General features: G+C 51.0%; 13 protein-coding genes across 13 annotated transcripts; 8 read left to right on the top strand and 5 right to left on the bottom strand.

Annotated features, from left to right (window-relative positions):
* The first annotated feature begins 135 nt into the window (after positions 1-135).
* AUEXF2481DRAFT_620082 (uncharacterized protein) lies at positions 136-2,357 on the top strand. Its single transcript, XM_013490125.1, has 11 exons — positions 136-400; positions 525-541; positions 589-642; positions 699-790; positions 958-989; positions 1,052-1,070; positions 1,120-1,222; positions 1,275-1,311; positions 1,364-1,494; positions 1,545-1,712; positions 1,764-2,357. Exons 1-11 carry the CDS (start codon positions 315-317, stop codon positions 2,117-2,119), a joined length of 1,095 nt encoding a protein of 364 aa, XP_013345579.1. The 5' UTR covers positions 136-314; the 3' UTR covers positions 2,120-2,357.
* Positions 2,358-2,731: 374 nt separating this feature from the next.
* AUEXF2481DRAFT_620695 (uncharacterized protein) lies at positions 2,732-3,573 on the top strand. The gene has a single exon (XM_013490124.1). The coding sequence runs from the start codon at positions 2,957-2,959 to the stop codon at positions 3,464-3,466; it is 510 nt and encodes a 169-aa protein (XP_013345578.1). The 5' UTR covers positions 2,732-2,956; the 3' UTR covers positions 3,467-3,573.
* A 997-nt stretch (positions 3,574-4,570) lies between these two features.
* On the top strand, positions 4,571-5,647 carry AUEXF2481DRAFT_63849 (uncharacterized protein; the record flags this gene model as incomplete). The annotated part of the gene is made up of 1 exon (XM_013490016.1): positions 4,571-5,647. A coding segment is annotated over one exon (1,077 nt), but the record flags the coding sequence as incomplete, so codon positions are not given.
* A 153-nt stretch (positions 5,648-5,800) lies between these two features.
* Positions 5,801-6,403, top strand: AUEXF2481DRAFT_620697 (uncharacterized protein). The gene is made up of 2 exons (XM_013490123.1): positions 5,801-6,030; positions 6,083-6,403. The coding sequence occupies exons 1-2, from the start codon at positions 5,954-5,956 to the stop codon at positions 6,357-6,359; spliced, it is 354 nt and encodes a 117-aa protein (XP_013345577.1). The 5' UTR covers positions 5,801-5,953; the 3' UTR covers positions 6,360-6,403.
* Positions 6,404-6,800: 397 nt separating this feature from the next.
* AUEXF2481DRAFT_620063 (uncharacterized protein) lies at positions 6,801-8,406 on the bottom strand. The gene is made up of 3 exons (XM_013490122.1): positions 8,093-8,406; positions 7,158-8,041; positions 6,801-7,105 (listed from the first exon to the last, which is right to left on the bottom strand). Exons 1-3 carry the CDS (start codon positions 8,311-8,313, stop codon positions 6,945-6,947), a joined length of 1,266 nt encoding a protein of 421 aa, XP_013345576.1. The 5' UTR covers positions 8,314-8,406; the 3' UTR covers positions 6,801-6,944.
* An 814-nt stretch (positions 8,407-9,220) lies between these two features.
* Positions 9,221-10,591, top strand: AUEXF2481DRAFT_28039 (uncharacterized protein; the record flags this gene model as incomplete). The annotated part of the gene is made up of 1 exon (XM_013489870.1): positions 9,221-10,591. One exon carries the CDS (start codon positions 9,221-9,223, stop codon positions 10,589-10,591), a length of 1,371 nt encoding a protein of 456 aa, XP_013345324.1.
* A 225-nt stretch (positions 10,592-10,816) lies between these two features.
* AUEXF2481DRAFT_620060 (uncharacterized protein) lies at positions 10,817-12,301 on the bottom strand. Its single transcript, XM_013490121.1, has 2 exons — positions 12,012-12,301; positions 10,817-11,955 (listed from the first exon to the last, which is right to left on the bottom strand). The coding sequence occupies exons 1-2, from the start codon at positions 12,206-12,208 to the stop codon at positions 11,043-11,045; spliced, it is 1,110 nt and encodes a 369-aa protein (XP_013345575.1). The 5' UTR covers positions 12,209-12,301; the 3' UTR covers positions 10,817-11,042.
* Positions 12,302-13,323: 1,022 nt separating this feature from the next.
* AUEXF2481DRAFT_28037 (uncharacterized protein) lies at positions 13,324-14,923 on the top strand (the record flags this gene model as incomplete). The annotated part of the gene is made up of 2 exons (XM_013489869.1): positions 13,324-13,843; positions 13,896-14,923. 2 exons carry the CDS (start codon positions 13,324-13,326, stop codon positions 14,921-14,923), a joined length of 1,548 nt encoding a protein of 515 aa, XP_013345323.1.
* A 569-nt stretch (positions 14,924-15,492) lies between these two features.
* AUEXF2481DRAFT_3597 (uncharacterized protein) lies at positions 15,493-16,015 on the bottom strand (the record flags this gene model as incomplete). The annotated part of the gene is made up of 3 exons (XM_013489789.1): positions 15,493-15,681; positions 15,758-15,839; positions 15,951-16,015. 3 exons carry the CDS (start codon positions 16,013-16,015, stop codon positions 15,493-15,495), a joined length of 336 nt encoding a protein of 111 aa, XP_013345243.1.
* Positions 16,016-16,239: 224 nt separating this feature from the next.
* On the top strand, positions 16,240-17,738 carry AUEXF2481DRAFT_3596 (uncharacterized protein; the record flags this gene model as incomplete). Its single annotated transcript, XM_013489788.1, has 3 exons — positions 16,240-16,260; positions 16,328-16,473; positions 16,760-17,738. 3 exons carry the CDS (start codon positions 16,240-16,242, stop codon positions 17,736-17,738), a joined length of 1,146 nt encoding a protein of 381 aa, XP_013345242.1.
* Positions 17,739-17,772: 34 nt separating this feature from the next.
* Positions 17,773-18,716, bottom strand: AUEXF2481DRAFT_620054 (uncharacterized protein). The gene has a single exon (XM_013490120.1). It carries the CDS (start codon positions 18,333-18,335, stop codon positions 17,808-17,810), a length of 528 nt encoding a protein of 175 aa, XP_013345574.1. The 5' UTR covers positions 18,336-18,716; the 3' UTR covers positions 17,773-17,807.
* A 1,579-nt stretch (positions 18,717-20,295) lies between these two features.
* On the top strand, positions 20,296-21,636 carry AUEXF2481DRAFT_620311 (uncharacterized protein). Its single transcript, XM_013490119.1, has 3 exons — positions 20,296-20,846; positions 20,900-21,222; positions 21,289-21,636. The coding sequence occupies exons 1-3, from the start codon at positions 20,739-20,741 to the stop codon at positions 21,548-21,550; spliced, it is 693 nt and encodes a 230-aa protein (XP_013345573.1). The 5' UTR covers positions 20,296-20,738; the 3' UTR covers positions 21,551-21,636.
* Positions 21,637-22,041: 405 nt separating this feature from the next.
* AUEXF2481DRAFT_3594 (uncharacterized protein) lies at positions 22,042-22,962 on the bottom strand (the record flags this gene model as incomplete). Its single annotated transcript, XM_013489787.1, has 3 exons — positions 22,042-22,555; positions 22,609-22,791; positions 22,880-22,962. The coding sequence occupies 3 exons, from the start codon at positions 22,960-22,962 to the stop codon at positions 22,042-22,044; spliced, it is 780 nt and encodes a 259-aa protein (XP_013345241.1).
* Positions 22,963-23,007: the final 45 nt, after the last annotated feature.

Here is a 23,007-nt window from a genome sequence, read left to right as displayed (position 1 = left end):
TAGGCGGGTTGGTAAAGTATAAAAAGCCACATCTCAGATCGGCTTGACCGTGTGGTGAAAGCGCCCGCAGCAGCTGAGATTGTCTATTGGAGCGCCGTTCGTAATATTGACATCACGCTTTATGGTAAGTTCGCGGATTCGTGCAGAAGCTCTTGTTCTGAAACATTGAGTCGTGAAAATGTGGTTGTCTAGATTTGCCCTCGTGCCCTTGCAGATACGGTGTCGACTTCTCATAGATAAAGCTCTATCCGTCCAAGTCATGTTTATGATTGCTTGTTCTACGCACTCACTCTTTCCAGCTCTTTCCTCTCAGCATGGAGAACCATACTCATGAGATTACGGAAGTGCCAACGGCGGCTAGAGTCGTCACTATGGCCTTGTCTATGATAACAATCTCAGTGTATGTCAACCAGACCTCACATCCTATCTTGCCATTACCCAAATATCACACTCTGCCATATAGCAGTCACGGACTGCCTTGTATATGCCTCATCTTCTCATACGTTCCATGCTGATTCGTCAAGACTTGCTATCTGCCTTAGTAAAGCTCCCTCAGGTCGCAAAGATAAACAATTTCTGATCGTGTAGCCCGGCGCATACAATTCACCAAGAACTGGAAGACGATAACGATGACGAATGCCCGTAAGATACATCGGCACCTGTCTCGTTCCATAAGTCTCGGCTAACCTCGTGCTAAGTGATCATTGCAATCTATGTCGACTCATTCCTTTTTATCTTCTGCACAGCCATTCTATCAAAAGCTTTTTCATTAAACCAGAGTGCAGGAATTGTACGTAAGCCAGATGCACAATCTCAACGGCAAGATCTTGCAGCTTCGCTATGCCGTCTAGGACCGCATCTCGTCCATCGCGAGAATGTATCGTGAGCTTGATCTACCGACGAAGTACCCTGTCTCAATTACCAACCGAGCCTTACTGACTATACTTCGGCTTAAAGTGCGATGGGGCGATTCTGCTATGTCTCATTAGGTTGGTTGAACCTGAGCTGTCCTTCGGAGTAGAACCAAGTTTTACTGATCAAAGTTCTATAGTTATATGACCACGAAAATCGTGAGTCGCCAAGCACATTCCAGTCATGGCATGTCTGACCCATCGACAGCTGATCTACTACTTCCTGGTCGAGAAAGTCTACATCATTCGAACAGTCAACACATCAAGGATGAAGAGCAAGTTATGGCTGTTCAACTTCTTCGGCGTCATCTGTAAGCTAGTTCGGCATTTCTGAGACTGATAGAATGACATTAACACTCATAGGTCCATATGTCATCTTGGTGGTGTTGAACTTTGTTTTGTTAGCCCTCTCTGTACTATCCAGACATATCCGGAAACTAACAATATCATAGCCGCATTGCATACATCAATGATAAGGGCGTCTGTGTCATTGGTATGAAGCGTAAAGCTCTGGTACCTTTGATCACGTTCGACATCATTCTGAACGTCTACCTAACCTCACTGTTCTTGCATCCTCTCCGCCGTAAGTCTGCGTGTTACCATCATCACACACATGCTTACACTGTACTCTAGAATGCTACTCTTTCAAACAGGGTGCTTCCTCCCGGATGAGAACGCTTGTTCTCAGAACGTTCGTGGGATCCTGCGCTACTCTGCTCATGAGCGTTGTCAACTTGTCGGTCCTTACGATCTTGGATGGAGAGCCCGGATACATCTGTCTGTGCTTGTGCAATCTTGACAGTAGGTACACGAATAAAAGCATGAGACCTGTTCGCTGACGCTTGCAACAAGTTCTCTTCACCGTCTGCGTGTTACACTGGGCGACAGCGATTGACCGCCAGGAGCAGACTTCAAACTCTGGCTCGCGGAAGCCCAAAAACACCTCCGAGTCCAGGGGTGGGTTGAACAGCACAACTGGTGGCAAACAAGGCGACTATGTGGAGTTGGACGAGAGAGTTGTTGCCCAACTCACAACCAAGATCGAAGCCAACAAAGGCAACCAAGGCAGTGATATGCTGAATTCACGTGCGATCGAGGTGAAGACCCAGCATTTGCGGGAAGTCGAGATCGAGCCTTACGATATTGACAGCGAGAGTGGTAACTGGAGAGAGAGCCAGGAGAGGATAGTAAAGCCAGGTAGTATCTAGGCCGACCGGTTACGGAGGATGGACATTCAATGGGGCACAACATCTCCGCTATCGCATCTTACAAGGTCAAGCATATCTCGCGACAAGTCATCTAGCAATTTGCAATAATCGATCGGAGCCAACTCCTTGCAACAAGAACAAAGAGTCTTGCGCGACCTAAAACCATGCTTTGTAACACTCTTGCCTGTCAGGCCGCGTTAGACGTGGCTACGATACCACCTCATCTTCAGAGTAGGCGGTGTGTACGGGTTTAGTCTCGCTGGAAGCAATAGATTCCAAGCCTTGGTCGTCTTGGTCTGGATGCCTGGCAATGCAAGACACAGGAAAGAAGCTGAGACTCGGGCGCAGTGCCAGCTTGCCGAGATTGCAGGTGCCCGGTTCCTCATGTCAGCCGCAAGCCTGCATCTTCAGCACCTGAAGAAAACGTGAACAAGATAGGCAGACTCGTGAGAACAAAGAGTACAAGCCGGATCCAGATGGTCGGCTGCTCGAGTCAAGAGATGCAACAATGTGTGGTTCAATCGGCTGGCGTTGCAATGAACGGTGGAAATGTTGGGGTTCTTGCTTGGAAGGCAGGAACGACCGAACTAGCGGCCGCTAGATTTCGTCACTCCGAGAACGATTGGACGCGCTCGAGTCCGCGTAGAAGGGACGCCGTAACACATGCATTGCAGTAGCTGGGAGATACTCGATCGGGGCGAAAGCCATGACGGGAGGATGAGAATTGTCTTGCGAAGGTCATGTTTCGTTTATAGAAATTGCATACGAAGGAAAAACAACAAAAGACTGGGCAACACACGAGCCAGCGAGTGACACACGTGGACAGCGATTGGCTGAATGGCTGGGGTCGCGCTTTCTCTCTCAGCCTTTGCTTTCTGGTCTGTGCCCGAAAAAGCCCGTCAGTCCTCGTCCTTGAACCACGCATCGTCCTCGACTCTCTCTCCTTACCTACCACCCTCGAGGCCTTGTGACTTTCTGTCATCTTCACCTCTTGCTGTTCTGGTTTTGCTTGGATTAGCACAATCATCTACAGACTCGACCAATCGACCGCTTGCACGCCCATATTTCGCCGTCGACCTCGACCCAAGACTGGTGATCGGCCAACAAATAGCCTTCAGCCGCTTTCGCGTACCACTACCACTACCCAGGAACCTCTCGCTGCGGCGTTTGCATTCTGGCTACCACCAAGTTGGCGGGCGTTCGCCTTATTCTGTCCCTCAGCCTCCCTCTTCAGGGCCCAAAGATCTGGGTCTGTGGAGGCGACAAGAAGCCGCCATAACTGGTCCACGGCAGCCATACCACATTGTCTACTGTTACAACAACCAACTAACCCATTCGCTGCCCTGATCTAAGAGGGGGTAGAGACTGGACCGCGAATCACCATCCACGGCTTAGTGTAGGGCTGACCCCTGCGCGAGGCCGCTGTTCAAGTTGAACATCTTCCAACGGTGAGCGCGCGCGCGCCGCTCACTAGACTGCCTACAAGCGCATAGATTTGAAGGGACAGCATAGAACATTACACCAAGCAGAACACCATTGGATAGCCGGAAAAACATCAAAATGGCCGAGACACCCAGATCCGAAAGGTCCCAGACCAGGTTCAGCACTCCCGTGTCTGATCTTGATGACCATCGCCACCAACAGGAATCCCTACCACGCGCAATCGGCCAAGGCTCACGAAGAGGCACTCTGGCTAGTATCGCGGGCAGCCCAGAGATCAGAGCTCTAGCCGCTGTTCAACTCGAACTCGGACAAGGAATGATTGCCCGCGACTTTGAGAACGCCATTGTCGACAATGAAGACGACCACAGCATCCGTTCTGTACATGAAACTCCCAAATGGCGGCGCAACTCCATCAGCCCTAATGTAGGAAGACGAGGAACTATTCGTCTCCCTCCACCCGCGCAAGACCCAAAGTCCAGAAGCCGTGAGTCTTCAAGTTCAAGATCGACTTCTCCACCCAACTCGGTCGACGCCTTTGCCAACCCACAAAGACGTCGTCGTGGCGATACTGTCACCAGCGATGTTGCCCCATACACTGGCCTGAACCTTACCAGGACTATCTCTGGCGCTTCACACCACCGCCGACCAACCTTTGACGATGCCAAGTCAACTCACACTGCGCAGTCACGCCACAGCTCTGTTCAAGATGACGTTTGCTTCCCAGCCGAACGTGATCAGAGCAAGACTTACCTCATTGACTTTGAGGAACTTGAGGAATTTGTCGCTGAGTCTCATGAGAAGACCCCTGTCTCTCACCCGTTCCAACCATCATTCGGCAAGCAGAAGCCCACCAATGATCCTAAGGTGTTCCACGACCTCCGCACTTGCAAGACCAATGCAAGCGACAGTGATGTTGTGGACGAGAAGCAGGACGGTGATCATCTCAAGAACACCAGTTTACCCGAAGATGAGCTCGAGCGCGTTACATCACACGCAGAATATTTCAACAGATTCACCTTCTTCTCTTCCGAGATTGATGAGACCATCCACGCACCTGAGCTGGGCGGCCTACTCATGCCTGGCGAGTCTTTCAGAGACTTGTTCGAGCTTGGCCCTGATGGAGGTGTATGGTGGCTTGATATGCTCAACCCCTCTGAAGAAGAGATTACATCTATCTGCAAAGCATTCGGTGTCCATCCGTTGACTCGCGAGGATATCGCCACTCAGGAAACGCGTGAAAAGGTTGAGCTTTTCAGATCCTACTACTTCGTCTGTTTTCGTTCCTTCTACCAGGAGGACAAGGAGAGCGAGGACTTCATGGAGCCTATCAACGTCTACACAGTCGTCTTCCGCGAGGGTCTACTGACTTTCACCTTCTGCAACAATCCTCATGCGGCTAATGTTCGCAAGCGTATTGGTCGGCTTCGTGATTATGTCAACCTCAGTGCCGACTGGATTTGCTACGCCTTGATTGACGACATTGTCGATGCCTTTGGACCTGTCCTGCGTGACGTCGAACACGAAGCGGATGGAATTGAGGACAGCGTTTTCACTGCACGCTTCGAGGATTCACGCGCCATACTGCGACAAATTGGTGTTTGCAGAAAGAAGGTCATGTCTTTGCTGCGCTTGCTTGGCGGAAAGGCAGATGTCATCAAGGGCTTTGCCAAGCGCTGCAACGACCAATACAGCATGGCACCACGTGGTGATGTCGGTCTGTATCTTTCTGACGTTCAAGACCACGTTGTCACCATGATGAGCAACTTGTCTCATTTCGAAAAGATTCTTTCTCGTAGTCACTCCAACTACCTTGCTCAGATTTCAGTCGACAACATCGCCCAAGGCAACAAGGCCAACTCGCTGCTCTCTAGAGTCACTGTCTTGGCCACTATTCTCGTTCCCCTTAACCTGGTAACTGGCCTTTTCGGCATGAACGTCCGTGTGCCTGGCATGGATGGAGGCAATCTCGCTTGGTGGTTTGGAATTGTTGGATTCATGCTCATCTTCGTCGCAACTTGTCTGCTTACTGCCTGGAAGCTTGGCCTGCTTGAAGATGTTGTACCGGAGCGCGAGGAGGAGTTGTGATTGCTCCGTCTGGAACTAGCCCAGTACAAACTGTTTCTCGCACATACGTCGTTGCCTTTTTTTTGGTTATTTTCGCGCTATTGGTTCTTTGATCATCGCAATGCTCGTTTCTATTGCACGGCGCTTGAATGTATGTAACCGTTTCTGTTCTAATTGTCAATCAAATTCTTCAGACCACCTTCATCTCTTTGTCCTGTGCGTAGTGAGAGAAAATCCGTGGAAGTGCGTGTTGATTTTGCGAATCTTGTAAATTGGCATTAGAGAGCAGGAATCCGACGCAAGATCGTGTGGTTCTGTCCTTCTCCCATGCTTGTTCCTCAGGAATATGGTCAGCTATCAAAGTGCACAATGATTTCGCAATCGACAGCTGTTGTCTTTGGAGAGTCGGTAGAGTAGCCGCTCTCTGCGTCCAATGCTAACGATCTCAAAACTCAGTCTGCGTTTGTACAACTCTTTAGTAGTCATGGGCTCTTGTGAGGGTACCGGCCGGGTCAACACCCTACGCCACAGTAACAGGGTCAATAGATCCCTGTTATTACTCCATCAAGCGACCAGGCCCCCTTCTCCCACTTGTGACCTGGTTCAAGGCGACCTCGTGACTCCATCGCGAGAGTCAAAGAGGGTCGATTTCCGTCTTTACTATCTCGACCTCGGGTCCGTCGTCGGCGACGCGAGTCAAGTGCCGGTGTGCATGAGCGTCGTCAGAGCCTGAACCCGTGATGGAGACTCAGTACGTTTGCTTTGGGAGAAGTTGGCGTTGTGGGATACTTATTTATTGTTCCTTCGACAGGATGTGGTAGTTACTGTATTGAGAATTTGCGTATATTTTGTACAAACTCTTTGACTGCTAGGTACGAAGGTGGAAGTACAATTATGTCGATGGTTACTCCTCGCTTGCAGTTTCTCACGTCTGTAGAGGGAAAGCCGAGAGAGAAAACACGACATCTCTGCGTATCGATATGGTCATCATCAGATATCGCTGCTTGTTCGAAGGACGGCAGGAAACGCATTGGGTACCGTTACAGTCTCTTGTGTACTGGGAGCTGCGATTAGAGCTTTTCACACAAAATTGGGGCATTGTGTTCAGTCAACGGGTATAAAGGTTACCCTTTTTGGTATTTTGACGGATTTTGTCATCAGTAAAGTGGGCGAGTCAACTATGTAATGCTCAAGAATAACTTGGCTCAAAGAGCGTCCTTCCATGAACGTCCACCATAGTGATCACCCTTCGGTGGAGCCGTGCGGCAATACGTTTCATCAATTCACTTCTGCTTCTAGCGATGTCCTTTCAGCCCGCTCAAACAATCTGGTGACTGTGTCTCTGACGCTCGACCCACTGGTGGAATAGGCAGCGCTGAGGGTTGTCAGCAAGAATGCAATTCTGGTGGGCGTCATTCCAGCCATCGGGAGCGCCCTTCCAAGCGCCTTTGGCTTCATAGGCAGCCTTGATAGCCTTAACTGTGGAAGAATGTGAGCAGGGAAGAATCTGAAAGAGGTTAGAAGTACTTACGAGCGGCAGGGCAGGTGCCTGGGTCCTTGTGACACCAGTCAGCGTAGTGCCAGTGGCATGCGGCGTGACTTTCGGGACACGGCTTATTGGACTTATGAGGAAGAGCCCTGAGATCGCGAGGGGCGGTAGGGGCGTTCATGTTTGGCTGTTTGGCGGGGCGACGGGGGCCCTTGGAGGCAAATCCAGAGACGAAGTCAGGACCAGTGCCACGACCGTAGCGGACAGGCTTTATAGCAGGCTGTTGGAAGAGTCCGACGGCGCCAGTAGTAGGAGCGTACGTGATGATGTCGGTCGAGGGGTGAGGAGCAAAGCCGTGAGGGATGTTTACGAAATTGTCAGTTGAAGGATCTCCGGGGAAGCCAATTGGGGCGTAAACAGCGAGACCAGTGGGGTCGGTGTGCTGGAACACTTGCTGAGTGACTCCGAGATAGTCGTTGACCAAGAAGTCAGTCTGTTGCTGAGTGACAGGGTCATTGGTTGAGATACCAGTATGCTGCTGAGAGCTAAAGTCGTTGACAAAGTTGTCGCTCTGCTGATGGGACACAGAGTCGTCGATTGAGTGACCAGTCTGCTGCTGAGAGACATTGTTGTTGTTAGAGTGGTCGTTGGTCGTGAGACTACCGAACAGGCCAGCGAGTCGAGCCTCCTGTAAGGGGTTGAGAGCGTGAGCGTCGTAGTTAGCAAGCTCGCTTGTGTCGATGGCAGCGACGTGTCCAAGAGGCTCATCATAGAGCTTATCTAGCTGGTTTGCGGAAGTGGCAAGCGACTGAACGCCAGGGGCGAATGGCTGCACGCGGGGGTTAAGAGTAACGCCATCGTGGGACCCGCCATCAGAGACGGTAGCGTCAGATTCGCTGTCGGATTTGGAGCCAGCGACGAGGGGTCTGAAGACAGGGTCAGTAAACAACTTGTAAACAAGGAGCACTTCAGCGTACACATAGGGGATGACTGCAGCGCCGGCAACAGGCACAGTGCCTATAGTATTGTGGTTTCCAGTAGGGTCACTGCAAGCAGGACAGTGATAAGGTGGAGTACCCTCATGCTTGACGATGATGTTCTCGGGATCACTGATCTGATAGTAATCTGCGCGTTGACCCCAAAGGTCGACATGCTCTGTGTGCGCGCAGGTTGCCCAGCGGTAGACGATCAACTGCATTTTGACGAATGATCAACAGCTTGTGGATGACTGTTGTTGTAGATGAGAGGAAAGAGGAGAAGATTGAGGCGGGAGAAGAGTGATGTTGTGAAACGAGAGCAAGTGTGAACGCAAGTGCGAGTGCGCAGCGAAGTGAGCACCTCCGTGGAAACGACTGGACTAATTCTCGACCACCAATTCTCCGGCATCACCTGACTTGACGACGAAGGGAGACTTGACCTACGCTCGTAGGAGACCTTCGAGGCTCTGACCTATAAAGACTAGAAGGTCGACGGAATCTACAAAGAAGCAAAGTTATGTTGATGCTATCAAGACCGAAACGATCAGAAGACATCACGTCGACCAGAAGGTGGAGAGGGACCAACCTCGAGCATCTCATTCAGATATCTCTAGCCGTGCCATCGTGATGTCGAGCTAGAGGAGCCATATGAAACAAGACATACAGAATCCTTAATGGCTCTGATATTGATGCTTACAGTTTGTTGACAAGCGATTTTCGCCAGCTTCTAGTCCTGCGGCCAACATAAACGATGGGCTGTCCTTTGATCAGCCGTCAACCCACAATGAAAGCTGCGATATGCATACAACGAATCCAACCAAGTGTCGCACTCAGCACGAAGATCATTCCTACAGCTTGGAAGAGCACGGGAGCTCTGTGTTGACTTAAGACCATCCGAGTCCCTCAGAGCGTGCACGAGCAGGACCGATAATTTGTGCAGCAATTGTGCAGAACACCCAGATGCTCATGTTCTTCGTAGGCACCGAGCTGACTGTCACCCCAAAGTGTTGGTAATACGTTGTCCCAACCCGTGCGTTAGAGACAGCCTGGCCTACGTTTATAACGAATAGCCTCGACCAGGAGGTCCGCTTTCTCCCTTACTTCTCTATACCCATCACAACGCTCAAGATGTTCTCTGAAGAGGTCCTGGAGCCCTTTAGTTCCGGCCCTACCATTCTGGACTTGAAGGTGGCTCGCGTAAAGGCAGCACTGATCCACACAAATCACTGGATCACGAACGGGCTGATCGGTCTGTGTAAGGTCCATGGCATTCACACTGGCTCGGTCGAAGACAGTGAATTACTTCGCACCATGTTGGCAAAGTCCTACACCCAGGCCATCGTGCATGAGGGATTTGGACTGCACGATCTCATCAACTTAAGCAAAGCAAGAGGCCTTTATGACACTCTACTTGACGAAAGTCCCATTGCAGTTGCCCGAAGCCTGTTGCAAGTCACTTCGCAGGACCTGCTTGAGAATCAGCAAGATATTGCGACTCATGTCGCCGTCAAATCTTCTGCCGAACACTTCACTCGATTGATGAACCAGGTCCCATACAACAGAGTCTTCATCTCAGAGATGCATCCAAAGCCCTCATCTGGTCAACATTCTCAAGCAATGGTTTTCGACCCCATTTCTGAGATTGACGAAATCCACGACACTCTGATCGCCATGCTTGAACAGGCTGACCACAGTGCTCGATTTAACTTCCTCGACCTTCCTGCCGAGCTTCGATCGATGGTTTACCATCTTGTTTGCCGTGCATCTCTTACAATTCTCCACCCTCGACGTCAACCAGCCATCACCAAGGCTTGTCGCTTGACACGCACAGAAGCGTTACCAATCTATTATGGACATAACCAGTTCGCTGTCGAAGTTTACGGAAGCAAAAGCTCCTGGATGAGATGCATTAGTTCGACGCGCTTTGCTTGGATTCGGTCTTTCACATTCACAGATCTCAATGACGACTCCATTCTCGAACTTGATATCCCGGACAAAGCAGGAGCCTTTTACAGCGTGAGAGTGAGGAAAGTTCCCGGCAAGAGGGTCGTTGAAGCTAGACTGGAGGGACTTCATCACAACGGAGGCCATCGTCTAGCTCATCGACGTCGATGTGGTGGTCGGTCTATGCATAGGATAACAGTTGGCGATGAGCTTGACAATGACGGCCTTGCCACCATCCTAGGAAAGCCAGACCTCCACGAAAAAGATTACATGATTGTCGTGGACGATTCGATACGACGACTGAGTGTGTGTATCGAGAAAGCAATCTCTTCTGGAAGCGAGCCAAATGAGGCAATCGTCGATGAGTACGAGCATTACAAGAAGCCCGGAAACCATCACTCATTCTCGCCACCTAGACTTCCGTCAGAAGAATGGAAGCTGTTTGGAGCAGAATGGACGTCAGCTCGTGGCTTCACTGTCGCGGGCTTCAGAGCCTTGATCTGTGTCCTCAAGTCGGAATCATTTCTTGAAGAGTTCACCCGTAGATATTCCTAAAGGACAGAGGCGGTGGTGAACAGAGCTTGCTTGCTGAAGATCGATGGTTGTACGAGGGATAGCTTTGCCTGTAATCAGAGGGTTGATATGGCTGGCAGACGCTGCTAGGTGTCGCTTCCTTGACCAAATCACGACTTCCTCCGATATCAAGATCGCATCGTCAGGAGTTCTCAAGAGAGGGTTTCCGATGATGTTGTTTCGTTCGGCGTTTTAGCCTTAGACCAGCAAGCTAGATGGCAGGATTTGCGAGTGCGGTATTTCTAAGAGCAATCGAGTGACGCTTATCCGGTGTCGATTGTTTAGATGATGGACCCTGGGCTGGTAATAAGACATGAACAAGAGCAATCTTAATGCTGCCTGAAGTTTTTACATTGTGTTGTAAATGGTCCACATGGGGTGAAGTCTGGCTTAGGGCTTCAGCACACGAAAGCAGCGGATGTGCTTCCAATGACTACGGTTTCTTCGTCTTGACAGTACCCTTCACGGCAATGCCGCCTTCTGGAGTTTCAGCCCAGACTTCATACTTGAGGTCATCAGCGCGCCTTCCGCAGATTTTCAAGGGATCGTAGGCGTATAGTGGGGCAAGATTCCTGTACTCGACCGAGACAATGTGCTCGCGACCTCCCTCCTTGGCCAACTGTTGTTGTAAAATAGTCAACATGAGGGTGAAAGACAGAGGGCCGTGAACTAATAAGTGTCTGTGGCCTTCGACCTGCTGGCAATATTGTGTATCCAGATGTATGGAATGAGCATTGAATGTCAGGGCGCTGTAGCGGAACAGTAGTTGGGCGTCTGGTCGAAGAGTGTGGTGAAAGTCGGGGTTGTGCTGAGGCTTCAACATCTTGCCGGGCTTCTTCGCAGCAGCAACGGCTTGCTTTGCTTCTTCCGGAGACCTCTCTCGCATGAAGACGATGTTGCGACGCTCTATGATGTTGGCCGGTCCGAATTCAATGTCAGAAGGCATCCACAGCCGCTGTCTGATCTGGTCTTCCAAAGCGATTATCATGTCTTCTTCCCCGCTCGCGTCTGCCATCAACCTTTCCTCCTGTTGATTCAGAGCAGCAATGCGGCGTTCGATGCCAACGAAGACTTTCTCGTCTCCAGGCTTGCCCTTCACGGCAACGTCTCGGATGCCCTCGACGCACACAGCACGGCTATTGTCCATGAGCAAAGGCTTGTTCGAATCGAACAATACACTGCCGCCGGCCCACATACGACGGACAAAGGGGTCGCCGGGCGAGTGGTCCGGATTTGTGCCATCAGGGAGTAATTCTGATGGTGGTTTCGTGGGCTCAAAGTACAGCAGATGGTGAGGGATTGGCATCGGTAGTGGATTGTTCGGCGCTGGGGGAGTGAGTGGTGCACTGCAAGATTGTTAGTTAGATCCACGGCCTGTTGGTCGGACGAGCAGTCTGCATACCGAGTGTCAGACAGGAAGTCGGCCAGCGATACATTGAGCCGGAAGGAGTTCTGAGGCGTCAAGTCATCGAAAACTGGTCGGATCTTCCTGGTCGTCATTTCTCGCTCGAGATGGGAGAATGAAGACTGCCATCTTCGTTGGACTCGGCCGGAACTCGATAGAGATAGGCGTGAGGTCCTGGAAAGGAGCGTTGCCATTGTGATAGTCGATTGACCGAATGTCTGCGGCTAGAAAGACAGCACGACTTGAGTGTTTTAATACGACTATGTCATCGGCGCGTTCGCTGCAAGGCCGAGTCGGCAGCAAGGAAGCCTTCCCCGCCTCTTCCCCCGCGCGTCCTCGGCGCGTCACCCCCATCTCTGTCACGCCCATGTTCGACTGGCTCTTTACATACGACACCGTCTCTGGAAGGACTGCCGAGCTGACCTACTCACGATTCTATGCTTCCATTGTGTGTCGAGAGTCGTCCTGATGGAGTCACCGCTTGGCGGTCGACATACGCCATGGGTCGCGTCAAGGCTTCCCAGAAAATCCACGTGTATGCCTACTCTCTTGAGAAAATCATATTTGTGTCCCGCCCACTGAGAGTATGATCTTTGTGTCGTTCGGGATGTCTCTCGGAAATCGTAACGTCGCCAGAATTCTCGACACTTCCGATGGCTCACCCGTCTGATCCGAGGTATCAGCATGCCAAAGTCGAAGGTCTTGTGCCATTTCGAAGCCTTCAGGATAGAACCTGAGTTAAGCATGATTGTCCAATCAGACTCTGACTGTGCAGGTCTGGGACAGTAAGACCATCAAGGTAGAGTACTTCGACCGCCGATTGCAAGTTGCGTGAGCTCCATCTTTTGCACGCTAAGTCTCGTGGTTTCGATTTGGAGTTCTGTAGTAACATTGGATCGATAGAGGCTGTAGCGACAGCCAGATCGACATAATCTCAACGCTGCGACTAACGCCTTCTCTACAGCCTGATACTCCGACTGGGACCTCAAGAGGAAGGTACAACAACGGCCGTCACTCCCTTACGTGTACTAGCACTACCTCTTCAAGCAAGAAATGAGACGCAGTATCATCAACCACCGAGGAACTAAGAGGCCCCAATTCTAGGCGGATTCTGCAAATCTTCGCTTACTCGATCTCATCTTGTCATACTGTGGATACAGCCAAGAGTCGTAAGTTAATGCCAAGATGGGCAAAAACACTGACTCTTGCTGACCAACTGATTGACCTTCGTCCTCGATCTTCTGTTCTGATTGTGCAGTGGGAGTGCCACCGGAGCTGACGATCTAACCACAGGCTGGCAGTATCAAGCATGAAGTCAGAAGCGTCCGTTCGGTGTACCGAGATCGAGCATTCTCTTGGCTTCTGGCAAGCAGCCAAACTATACTATCCGGCAGCATTATGGGTGCTTTATGTGAACCTTGCGACAGTACTGAAGGGTATGGATGGAGGTATCTCTGGAAGTCTCATCGGCCTTGACCCGTTCAAGAAGACATATGGACACCCCTATAACGATACCTATGTCGTTCCGGCCGCCTGGGTTAGTGCTTTCGGATATGCAAACAATATTGGTGGAGTCTGCGGTGCTCTCTTCTCTGGTTATGTCTACGAAAGATTTGGTCCTCGGAGAATGATCGCGGCATGCTCTCTCGGATCTGTTTGCATTATGTTCGTCCAGTTCTTCAGCACCACACCTGCACAGTTGTTCGTGGGCCAGCTGCTCAATGGTGCGATAATCAGCTTCTTTCCCATCTGTGCCTCAGCATATGCCGGAGAAGTGTGTCCTTTGGCTTTACGGGGCGTGATGGCTTCTCTGACCAATCTTGCTTTCAGTGAGTTCTCGTGGTGCACACACTTGGATCGCGACTTACTGACGACCCGCAGTCTGTGGTAAGCTCGTCTCTTCAGGGATCATGAAAGGTACAAGCTCTATCGAAAGTTCCATGGCGTACAGAATTCCTATTGCTACTCAATGGGCTCTTCCAGTATTCATGCTATCATTGGTATACTTCTGTCCGGATCCTCCGTACTGGCTCTGCCGCAAAGGAAGACACGAGGAAGCTGCGCAGTCGCTGAGGCGCTTCGCAACGAACGATGTCGATACTTCTCTTACTCTGGTCAACGTTTTGGAAACGCTGCGCCTGGAAGAATCATCCAAGCGAGATCGTCCCAACTATCTGGAGTGTTTCCGTGGTACAGATCTTCGTCGCCTGGTCATTTGTGTAATGGCATATGACATGCAAGCATTTACAGGCAATATGTTGTTCATCAGCTACGCCGTCTACTTTTTCGAAATGGCTGGTTTGGATTCCTCGAACGCATTCTCCATGAATCTTGGTCTTACTGCCCTTGGGGTCGTCGGCACTTGTGCTGCCTGGCCTCTCCTATCTTACGTGGGCAGACGTCCCGCATATCTATTTGGCACAGTCGGACTGGCGACGATCATGTTCCTCATCGGGGCCATCGACTTCGCACCCAGATCGACCTCAGCGCCAACGTGGGCACAATGCTCCCTGATGCTGTTGGCGAACTTAATCTACGATACAACCATTGGTCCATTCTGCTATGTCATGCTCGCCGAAGTACCATCCGTACGACTTCGTGGCTTGACGATCGCTCTGGCGACAGTATCAGTGCAAGTCTTGTCCATCGTATTTGCTGTGGCTATACCCTATGCTATGAACGAGGACGAAGGCAATTGGAGAGGAAAGGTTGGATTTCTGTTTGCTGGACTTGGCTTTTTGTGTACACTCTATTGCTACTTGTTCATGCCAGAGACAAGAGGCCGGACGTTCGAGGAGTTGGACGTTTTGTTTGAACGTGAAGTCCCTAGCAGACACTTCAGTGCGTACAGGGTCGATGCAGAGACAGACAGTTCGGAGACTGTGCTTACAGAGAAGCCTTCCATCTAAGGCTCTTAGTTGATACACTCTGAGATGCAAAGGTGCAGATGTCTCGCCAGCAACGAAAATCAATGTGCGTTGTTCTGTCAATCAGATCACTTCAGGATTCCACATTCTCTCGATCAAAACCACTATACTAATGAAGACAAACTGAACAAGACGGTGTAGTAGAAGCTAGCTATAGGAGCCCTTGATTCGACGTGTGCGCTGCTGGATCGCTATGCGCTTGTTCACCACTGCACAAGTATTCGAGAAAATCTCCGCCATATCGTGTGCTAACATGTAATCGAGGCAGAACTGCAGGCTTAACTCACAATGTGCCCGATAAACAGTGTTAAAGCAAAATAAATGGCCATGACAGGTTTACTACACGTATACTGAGAAAATTTAGGCCTACAAAATTGTATAGTAGTGTTCTGTTGGTCGGAGTCAATCAAAGAGGATGCCCGTGAGCTGCACTCTCACTAGAGTTGATGCTGGATCAAATCGATCGTGTACTGTTACTGTTTCATGCGTGACAGAAACTTGAATGTGGAGAGACCGAAAAGCGTATGTCCTGGGATTAGAGACCACCGACATCACTTGCATGATTTACACTCAGGTCCTCTCACATCATCCACTCTGCCAACCTTTCTTCCGCCAGGAGGAGGACCCCCGCCTCTGCCGCCGTTGCCATTACCACCTCCGAAACCCCAGCCGGGTCTTTTCCCAGGAGTTCTGTTGTTGGCATTGAATGGTGATGAGGCAGCTGCCGCAGCGGGATCAAACTAGAAGATGTCGAGTCAGACTAGTGAACCGTACAAAATCTAGGAATGATAATCGACGATCAAGAAAAGCACTTACCGAGAAAAAGGTAGTCACGTAGAGACCAAGAAAGACATAGGCACTGTCGAAAAAGTTGCGGACGCGGACGGTGACGGGTGGACTGGAAGTCGGGATTCATTCAGCTTCGGTACACCAGGATGGAGAAGCCGAAGACCAGCCAGAGCTGAGGTGATCCTGAGGTGATCCTGAGCGACTTGGACATCTCACTTACGCTGAGAGCGCTTGACCGTTGTGGAAGTATGGTCGGCTCGGCTGCTGTTGCTGTGATGCTGACATGTTTGCACTTGACAGTGTGATGGTTGATAAGTTACTGGTTGTTTGTGGAAGGGATGGAGAGATGTCGTTGTATGCCAAGTCCAGGGTTGGTGTCCAAGTCGTGTTGGTAGATTGTCCGTGCTCGCTGATCAGAGTCCTTGGCATGACCCGTGTGGTTGAAGCATTTTTGATGATCGGCCAAACTTCATGTGAAGCATCAATTTTCTTTTGAAACTTCACTAAAAATGTCGGGATATCAGAACAAGGTGTGTCTACGATGCATACTCACCTTTGCGACCGGAAAGATCGAGCACTAATTGTGTGCTTGTGCAGAAGAGGAAGCAGGATTTCCAACAGCCTCAGCAGCAAGAACGCGCCGACGATGAGGTCGATACATCTAGGCCTTCAGCTGTGTTCACACCTACTGGTGGTCGCCAGCATACGCTGACCATCGCGTTGCCCGGTAGTGTGATTGCAAAGTGAGTCCGATCTTTTTTCTTCTCTTACTTTTTCTTATCGAGGACGATGCCTTGCTTCGGTGCAATCGTCCTATCGTTGGCATTTCACCACGTTGAGATATTCCTTTTGTTCAATACACTTCCCACCCTACCCTGTATCTGAAATCCTGCCCTGGAAAAAATTGCAAATCCTTCGGCCTATACTTCCCTTAATTATTGCTCCATACCACGTCAGCCATCATCCCCAACTCAACCTAATCTTGGCGCCCCGGTTTCGAGAAGATTGAGCCTAATTTTCCTTTCGCAGCGCTCAATCACATGATCTCAAGACGATGATGGCTGCCCAGGTGGCGCGAGCCTGTGCCGTTTTCCAGGTTGACGAAGTTGTCGTCTTCAACGATGGCCAATCACAGAATGGTGCCCGCTCACGAAAATCATTCGAAGGAGACGGCTACACGGGCTACTCGGATCCTGATGATTTCCTTTACCATGTTCTCAGCTATCTGGAAACACCCCCACATCTCAGGAAGACGCTCTTCCCTATGCACCCCAACCTAAGAACCGCCGGAGCGATGCCAAGTTTGGACATGCCGCATCACCTCCGTGCGAATGAATGGTGCCAGTACCGTGAAGGAGTGACGATGGGTGCGGATGCCGCGTACCAAGATCCCTACAATAACAAACGCAGCAAGGGTGGTAAGGGTAACTCCGTCTCAACTCTAGTTGACTGCGGTCTCCCTGTCAAGACGCGTATTCCAGTAGAGGTACCTCCAGGATCGCGTGTTACGGTCAAGTTTGGATCTGCCGATGAGCCTCAGATGGATGGATACACTCCTTTGGATGCCGAAGCCGTTTCGCCCGACACCCCGAGAGAGGAGACTGGATATTACTGGGGATACTCAACAAGAATGGCGTCTTCTCTTTCGGCAGTATTTACTGAGTGTCCCTACGATGGTGGCTACGATATCAGCTTCGGCACCTCCGAGCGGGGCATAACATTGGCATCTCTCTTCAACGCCTCGGAAAGAAGCTCCGAGGTTCCACCTGTCCCAACCCAATGGAGACATATGGTGATTGTGTTTGGCGGTGTCGCAGGTCTGGAAGTTGCGCTGAAGGCGGACAAAAATCTGACGTCCAAGGGCGTGACAGAAGCCAAGGACGTATTTGACTACTGGGTCAATCTTGTGCCTCAGCAGGGAAGCAGAACAATTCGTACCGAAGAGGCGGTATGGTTAGGATTGATGGGGTTGCGCACAGTAGTCCAGGACCGGCAAGAAGCGAGATAAACGGACATATTGACCAACAAGATTGCAACTGTCAGGAGATGTCATTGACGCGGCCAATGGGAATGTTGGCTATTGGGCCTGGCCGAGCTCTACTCCAGGACATGCGAGACGGTCTGCGGAGCGGGAGCAAACCTGTTTCGTACATGATGTGCTGATCCACAGCGTGCTGAAGGCTGCGCTACCGTTGAGCGATACATGCCTTGTCATGAATATCACTTTAGATTCACCTGGACTAGAGATGTATAAATAACGATATAATCTCGATGGCATGAGCGGCATTGGAAATCGAGCTTTTATGAAGGATCTACCAAATACAGGTGTGTAGGACGGCTCGCCAGATGTTGGACTGGTACCTACTCTTGATTGACTCAAGACGGTGTGGAGGGCATCTGTGAGCCTGCCGGGGAAGATCTGTCGAGAGCGCAATCGAGGGTGGACTGACTCATTGCGATTCATGGTCGCAGAGCATGAGACCTCTAGGAGTCCACCGACCAGCTTGATTATTTTTGCCCCATGCAGGGAATGGTACAGTAGAGACAACCAGCTTCGAGGTGACCAGGAGAGCAAATTTAGAGTTCTGGAGCACCAGCCGAACATTGGGATCAGCGCATGCGTTGTGAAAGGCGGCCATGCCTCCGCGAGCCTCCACAAAATTCGTGTTCGCAGCAAGCAGACCAAGCTAGCGCTACTTTCACCGTAATGATCTGGTCTTCCATGGACTCTCGGGGTGCACAGATGATGGATCTCCGAGTCAAGAAAATCTCTGGACCCACCCTTTGCCAGCACCTGCAAGACCAGGTTATGACCGACCTCACCAAAGTCAGAACAAACGAGGTTCCCCACGTGCAACTGCTCGCGCAATCCGTGCAGCGGGTCATTCGTGACGTGCTTTGATATATGCAGCTGAGATTAGTATACCCAATAATTCAAATCACATTGCGTGGCTTGGCAGTGATGGAGTGATAAGGGTGAGACGTTAGCTGTAGAGACCCGTCTATGCCTGCCCTGTGAATCAGCCGAGACAGATCCTTGATGCCTCGATCAAGCCGGGGTGCCGTGCTCGTAGCCAATTGCATCGGGGGCGAGGTGGACAATCGAGCTACAACGAGTATATGCAGCTGCACGGCAGTTTGCGGCACATGGGCTATGAAACAAGGACCAAGAGGAGTAGCACAAATACTGGGAGCATCGCAACGGTCGCATGCGATAGAGCCCTTCAGCCCCCGGTACCGAAAACCTGGATACCACTCTCGCGAATTGCCTACGAAATTGGAAAATGGCTTGAACGGAGGATTAAAAGATCTTCAAGGTCGCTCGTCATGTCTGAAATTTCCCCCTGCCCATGTGTGCGGGAGCTACAAGTAAGAAAGGACCGGCAATAAGGATGATGAGTGACGTTTTGATTTACTTTGCTTGATGCTCACGCTTCGGACCATTCAGCCGGTAACACCGGCAATTGACAGAAGTTAAATGGCCGAGAGACATGAGTCCAGATTTTGGAGACAGATTTAACTTAACTCAAACTGCCAGATACAGAAAACGCAGGGCGCGTGTTTGTCAGAAGGGTCAATACTCGATAAAGTTGCGGGAAACGGAATTGTGGCCGAGTATGCAAGCAGCGATGGTAGCAAGAGCCTAAAGGTGATTAACGGCTTCTGCAGTCTAACTGTTTCTAGACTTGTAGCGACATCCACAGGTGTGTCGAAACCTGGACCAAGCAACAGGGACACATGGTACGTATTTGCAGACGACAAATCAGGTACGGACTTGCGACTTGTAGAAAATTCTATCTCGGAGACAACACCGAGGAGGAACGCGACGGATATTGTGGAGTGGTGTACATTGCACGCTCTCGACAGGTCTGTTTGTTCTCCAGCGGCCAGCCGAGTGTTTCTGCAGGTGGGTGTCTGTTTCTACAGAGCATCCTAAACATTCAACGGCCGACCCAGCTGTCTTTGGACGAGTTGAATATGCTTTCAGACCGAACCCGAGGCCCAAGCCCGCCTGGCCTGTGTAGAGCACGGATTCGTTCGGCCAATCTACCCGCGGAAGTGGTGAGGATCCGAAAGGATGGGCAAGTCGAGCATGATGGTTCTCCCACACCAAATTCATAGCTCGGACAGGTAGGCAGGCCGTAACGAGTTACAGCGACCACGTTCCCTACCATGATCGCAAGCTGCTAGTCATGAGTCTCGAGGTTCAAGATGTGGTTGCTTTCCAAGTATGTACAATATGTATTTGGGTGCGCTTCGAATGGACGACTGGTGGGGGGAGCCTTCGGCATGTGGAGCTGTGGCTTGATATCAACGAGGATCCCAAGCCGTGGCCCCACAACTAGGTGAATACCGAAGCAATGCAGCAGTACGGTTGTCAGAAAACTGCAAGAAACGATGGCATGTGCATCTCTACGAGAACTCGCTTGGTAGCAATGCATCAGCGATTTATCAGATCCTCGATCTCATGCACAAGTGACCTGTACTAAATCAAGCCCCTGGTCACAATCAGTAATCGAACCCAAGTCATACAATGGGCCACAACGGCCACCGAGCCAATCAGACCAACATGGTAGAAGCCCGCTTACTCACGATGAGGGCCCGTCAGAACGTGCTTGTAGCCCGTAGGAATTCGATTCAACGGCTCTAGGCAGGTCTGTTTTCATCGAAGCGTCTGACGCTGATGTTCAAACTACTGAGTCTCCGTCAAGCCACTTGCCTTGTGCCGTGGTTTGATTGACACACAAAAGCCCCTGCGTCTATTGCTTGACTCGGACAGCTGATTGCCCTTAATTCAACAGGGATCCCTGCCTCAAAACGTGTAAGCCACATCATCTGTTGATACAATATCGTGTTTACTCCAGTCAACCAGGTCCAGAGGCATCTAGGCGATAACGCACTGGAGCTTGATTCATAACTTACCTTCTCCCATAATCGACATTCTTGTACGTGGTTTCTAGCCTGATCGTGTCAATCTGCCAGTGGATCTACGTCGATCGAGCCAAACATGAATTATCAACAGCCTTGCGCAACGAGTGCCTGTCACCAAGCCGAATATGCACCCCAAGGACACGGGTATCCGCATACACAGCCTGTATGGTCGGCTGTCCCACAGGTACGAAAGCCTCCTGGAAGGTCGCACACTGTATGAACTCATTCTTTCTTCAGTATCAGTATGGCTACGAGCAACACACAATGGCTCCGCCAGTAGCCCATGCCTTCGTCCAAGCCTCGGCCATGAGCCCGAACCACACATCGTCAGCCGAACCAGTAGTTGGCGGACAAAATGGATATACGACAGTACCGCCTGGACAACATTTGCTGTATCGTGATGGCGTAGAGGTCGATTATGGGCAACCCACCACTCCAATGGTGGAGTTCAACGTTGACGAACTTCTGGAATACCAGCGCCGACGCAGCAGTGCCACGTCTGAAGAGAAGGAACCCCTGACACCAGCACAACGTAGACGTAAGGCACAGAACAGAGCCGCGTAAGTGACCAGGTCGCCGACGCTTTTGAAAATGGTTCGATTGTTGACACGTCGCGGTGGCCACAGTCAACGTGCGTTCCGTGACCGCAAACGACAGCGAGTGCAAGACCTAGAAGTTCAACTAACAGCCCTGGAGATTCGAACAAGCTCTCTAGAATCGGATAACGAGAAGCTGAAACACGAGCTCCTCAGGACACGAGAGGAGAATGAACTTTTACGAACCATCACTCGACCGCAGCTGCCGGGCAACACATTGCAGCCCGATCAACGGAGACCAGTAACGAGACCGGACAGAATTGATAAACACCTACCAGCTGAACGACGTTGACACTACGGCCTTGATGCATTTTTCACGCCAGAATGTCTTTCTCGACGCTCACCAACTTCTGTAAATAGCCTAAGAGCGACCTGTACGTAATGTTTCTATCCCCATTCTTCTGTTCTTTCGTCAAGCGTCGTCGATTCTCGAGCCAGACATAGGGCAGACCGAATCTTGCATATGACAACTAGTGCCGAGATCATGATTCAAAGCAAGCCGGGGATAAGATCGCGATACCCTATCATGTTGGCCAAGGGCATCCGTGGGGCGGTGTTGGCGTTCGTCACATATCCGAATGTCAACCTCCTGAAGAATCAGGGTCCGTCATCCTTTCTAAGAGTGCCAATACGGTAATCCCCAAATCCCGGATAGGGATGGTGAATCTTCCGGGCTCCGGGGACCAGCTCAGCCGCGCTCCGACCAAGTAAGCTGGACTTGCAGAAGTACGGCACGGAGATGGGACCGGCTATTGCTCGAGTGATATATCGAAGCGGGTACCATTAGTCCCAATCACTGTCGCTATCATCGTTGCCAAGGCCAGCACCTTGGCCAGCGCTCCTGAGAGCGGACTGTGGTGCTTCGTCATACTGGCGGGGTTGTAGTCTCGAATCGTTGGGATCGACAGCACCCAGGGAGCGGAGCAGATCCTCTAGATCGCGGATTGTTGTTCGATCACCCTTCAAGTCACGCAGAGTGACCAACTGGCGCTTGATGTCGCCATCTTTGTAGACGAGCACAGTCGGAGTATTCTTATCCGGGTAGCCCTCGATACAGAGATTCGCCTGGATCTGACAGAACTTGATGTCACCAAATTTGGTGGCCAGCTCGCGCCAGATTTCGATCAATAGACGCGACTCGACGTTTGTGCCTGACGATGAGGTGAGGAGTACGAGGATGAAGGCTTTCTTTGATTCTTCGGTGACGTCGCGCGACCAATCGGGCTTTTGAACGGGATAAACTTGGTTGTAGACGGAGGCGGACTGGATGGCCGCAAGTTCGTTCATGCGCTTTTGGCTGTGGAGTAGAGTGTCAGGCGAGAAAGAGGCATATCGACCGGGAGGGCTTACCGATAGAACTCGAGAAAGTCCTCGTCTTCTTCGTCTTCCAGCTCGGCCAATTCGTCGAGCTCTTTTCCTTCCAGGCGATTCTCGTGTGCAAGTCTACGGGCTTCGGTCAAGGCTTCCTCGATCATGGGTGTAGGTGACGGGGGCTTTTCGGGAATGATTTTGTGTTTGCGAAGAATGTCATTCCTATCATAGAGTAAGACGCTGTAGATAGAGACGGCGAAACAGGAGAAATCTGCAATGCGCCTGTAGTATGATAAAGATGGGAACCTACCATTCAGTGTCGGCGTTGGGGTCGTCGATGGGTACATTGACGGGCATGTCGGGCATACCGCCTGGCATACCTCCCATGTCCATGATTGCGGTTTCTCGGAAGCGCGTCTTTGGTGTGAAGGCTGCAAC

This window comes from Aureobasidium subglaciale, assembly GCF_000721755.1.
Source record: "Aureobasidium subglaciale EXF-2481 unplaced genomic scaffold scaffold_6, whole genome shotgun sequence".
Classification (NCBI taxonomy): Eukaryota; Fungi; Ascomycota; class Dothideomycetes; order Dothideales; family Saccotheciaceae; genus Aureobasidium; species Aureobasidium subglaciale.
Note: the sequence above shows the minus strand (reverse complement) of the source record. Positions and strands in the feature narration are given on the sequence as shown.

Excerpts from the sequence above, each read along its gene's own strand:
- AUEXF2481DRAFT_620082 (XM_013490125.1), top strand. The coding sequence starts at position 315 with ATGGAGAACCATACTCATGAGATTACGGAAGTGCCAACGGCGGCTAGA. Across the intron at positions 1,312-1,363 it reads GTGGTGTTGAACTTTGTTTT|CCGCATTGCATACATCAATG; the intron begins GTTAGCCCTCTC and ends ACAATATCATAG. Across the intron at positions 1,495-1,544 it reads GTTCTTGCATCCTCTCCGCC|AATGCTACTCTTTCAAACAG; the intron begins GTAAGTCTGCGT and ends ACTGTACTCTAG.
- AUEXF2481DRAFT_620695 (XM_013490124.1), top strand. The coding sequence starts at position 2,957 with ATGGCTGGGGTCGCGCTTTCTCTCTCAGCCTTTGCTTTCTGGTCTGTG.
- AUEXF2481DRAFT_620697 (XM_013490123.1), top strand. The coding sequence starts at position 5,954 with ATGCTTGTTCCTCAGGAATATGGTCAGCTATCAAAGTGCACAATGATT. Across the intron at positions 6,031-6,082 it reads ACAGCTGTTGTCTTTGGAGA|TCTGCGTTTGTACAACTCTT; the intron begins GTCGGTAGAGTA and ends CTCAAAACTCAG.
- AUEXF2481DRAFT_620063 (XM_013490122.1), bottom strand. The coding sequence starts at position 8,313 with ATGCAGTTGATCGTCTACCGCTGGGCAACCTGCGCGCACACAGAGCAT. Across the intron at positions 8,042-8,092 it reads GCTGCAGTCATCCCCTATGT|ACCCCTCGTCGCTGGCTCCA; the intron begins GTACGCTGAAGT and ends CCCTGTCTTCAG. Across the intron at positions 7,106-7,157 it reads AGGCACCTGCCCTGCCGCTC|TTAAGGCTATCAAGGCTGCC; the intron begins GTAAGTACTTCT and ends ATTCTTCCACAG.
- AUEXF2481DRAFT_620060 (XM_013490121.1), bottom strand. The coding sequence starts at position 12,208 with ATGGCAACGCTCCTTTCCAGGACCTCACGCCTATCTCTATCGAGTTCC. Across the intron at positions 11,956-12,011 it reads GACTTCCTGTCTGACACTCG|TGCACCACTCACTCCCCCAG; the intron begins GTATGCAGACTG and ends ACAATCTTGCAG.
- AUEXF2481DRAFT_620054 (XM_013490120.1), bottom strand. The coding sequence starts at position 18,335 with ATGTTCGGCTGGTGCTCCAGAACTCTAAATTTGCTCTCCTGGTCACCT.
- AUEXF2481DRAFT_620311 (XM_013490119.1), top strand. The coding sequence starts at position 20,739 with ATGAATTATCAACAGCCTTGCGCAACGAGTGCCTGTCACCAAGCCGAA. Across the intron at positions 20,847-20,899 it reads TATGGTCGGCTGTCCCACAG|TATCAGTATGGCTACGAGCA; the intron begins GTACGAAAGCCT and ends TTCTTTCTTCAG. Across the intron at positions 21,223-21,288 it reads AAGGCACAGAACAGAGCCGC|TCAACGTGCGTTCCGTGACC; the intron begins GTAAGTGACCAG and ends CGGTGGCCACAG.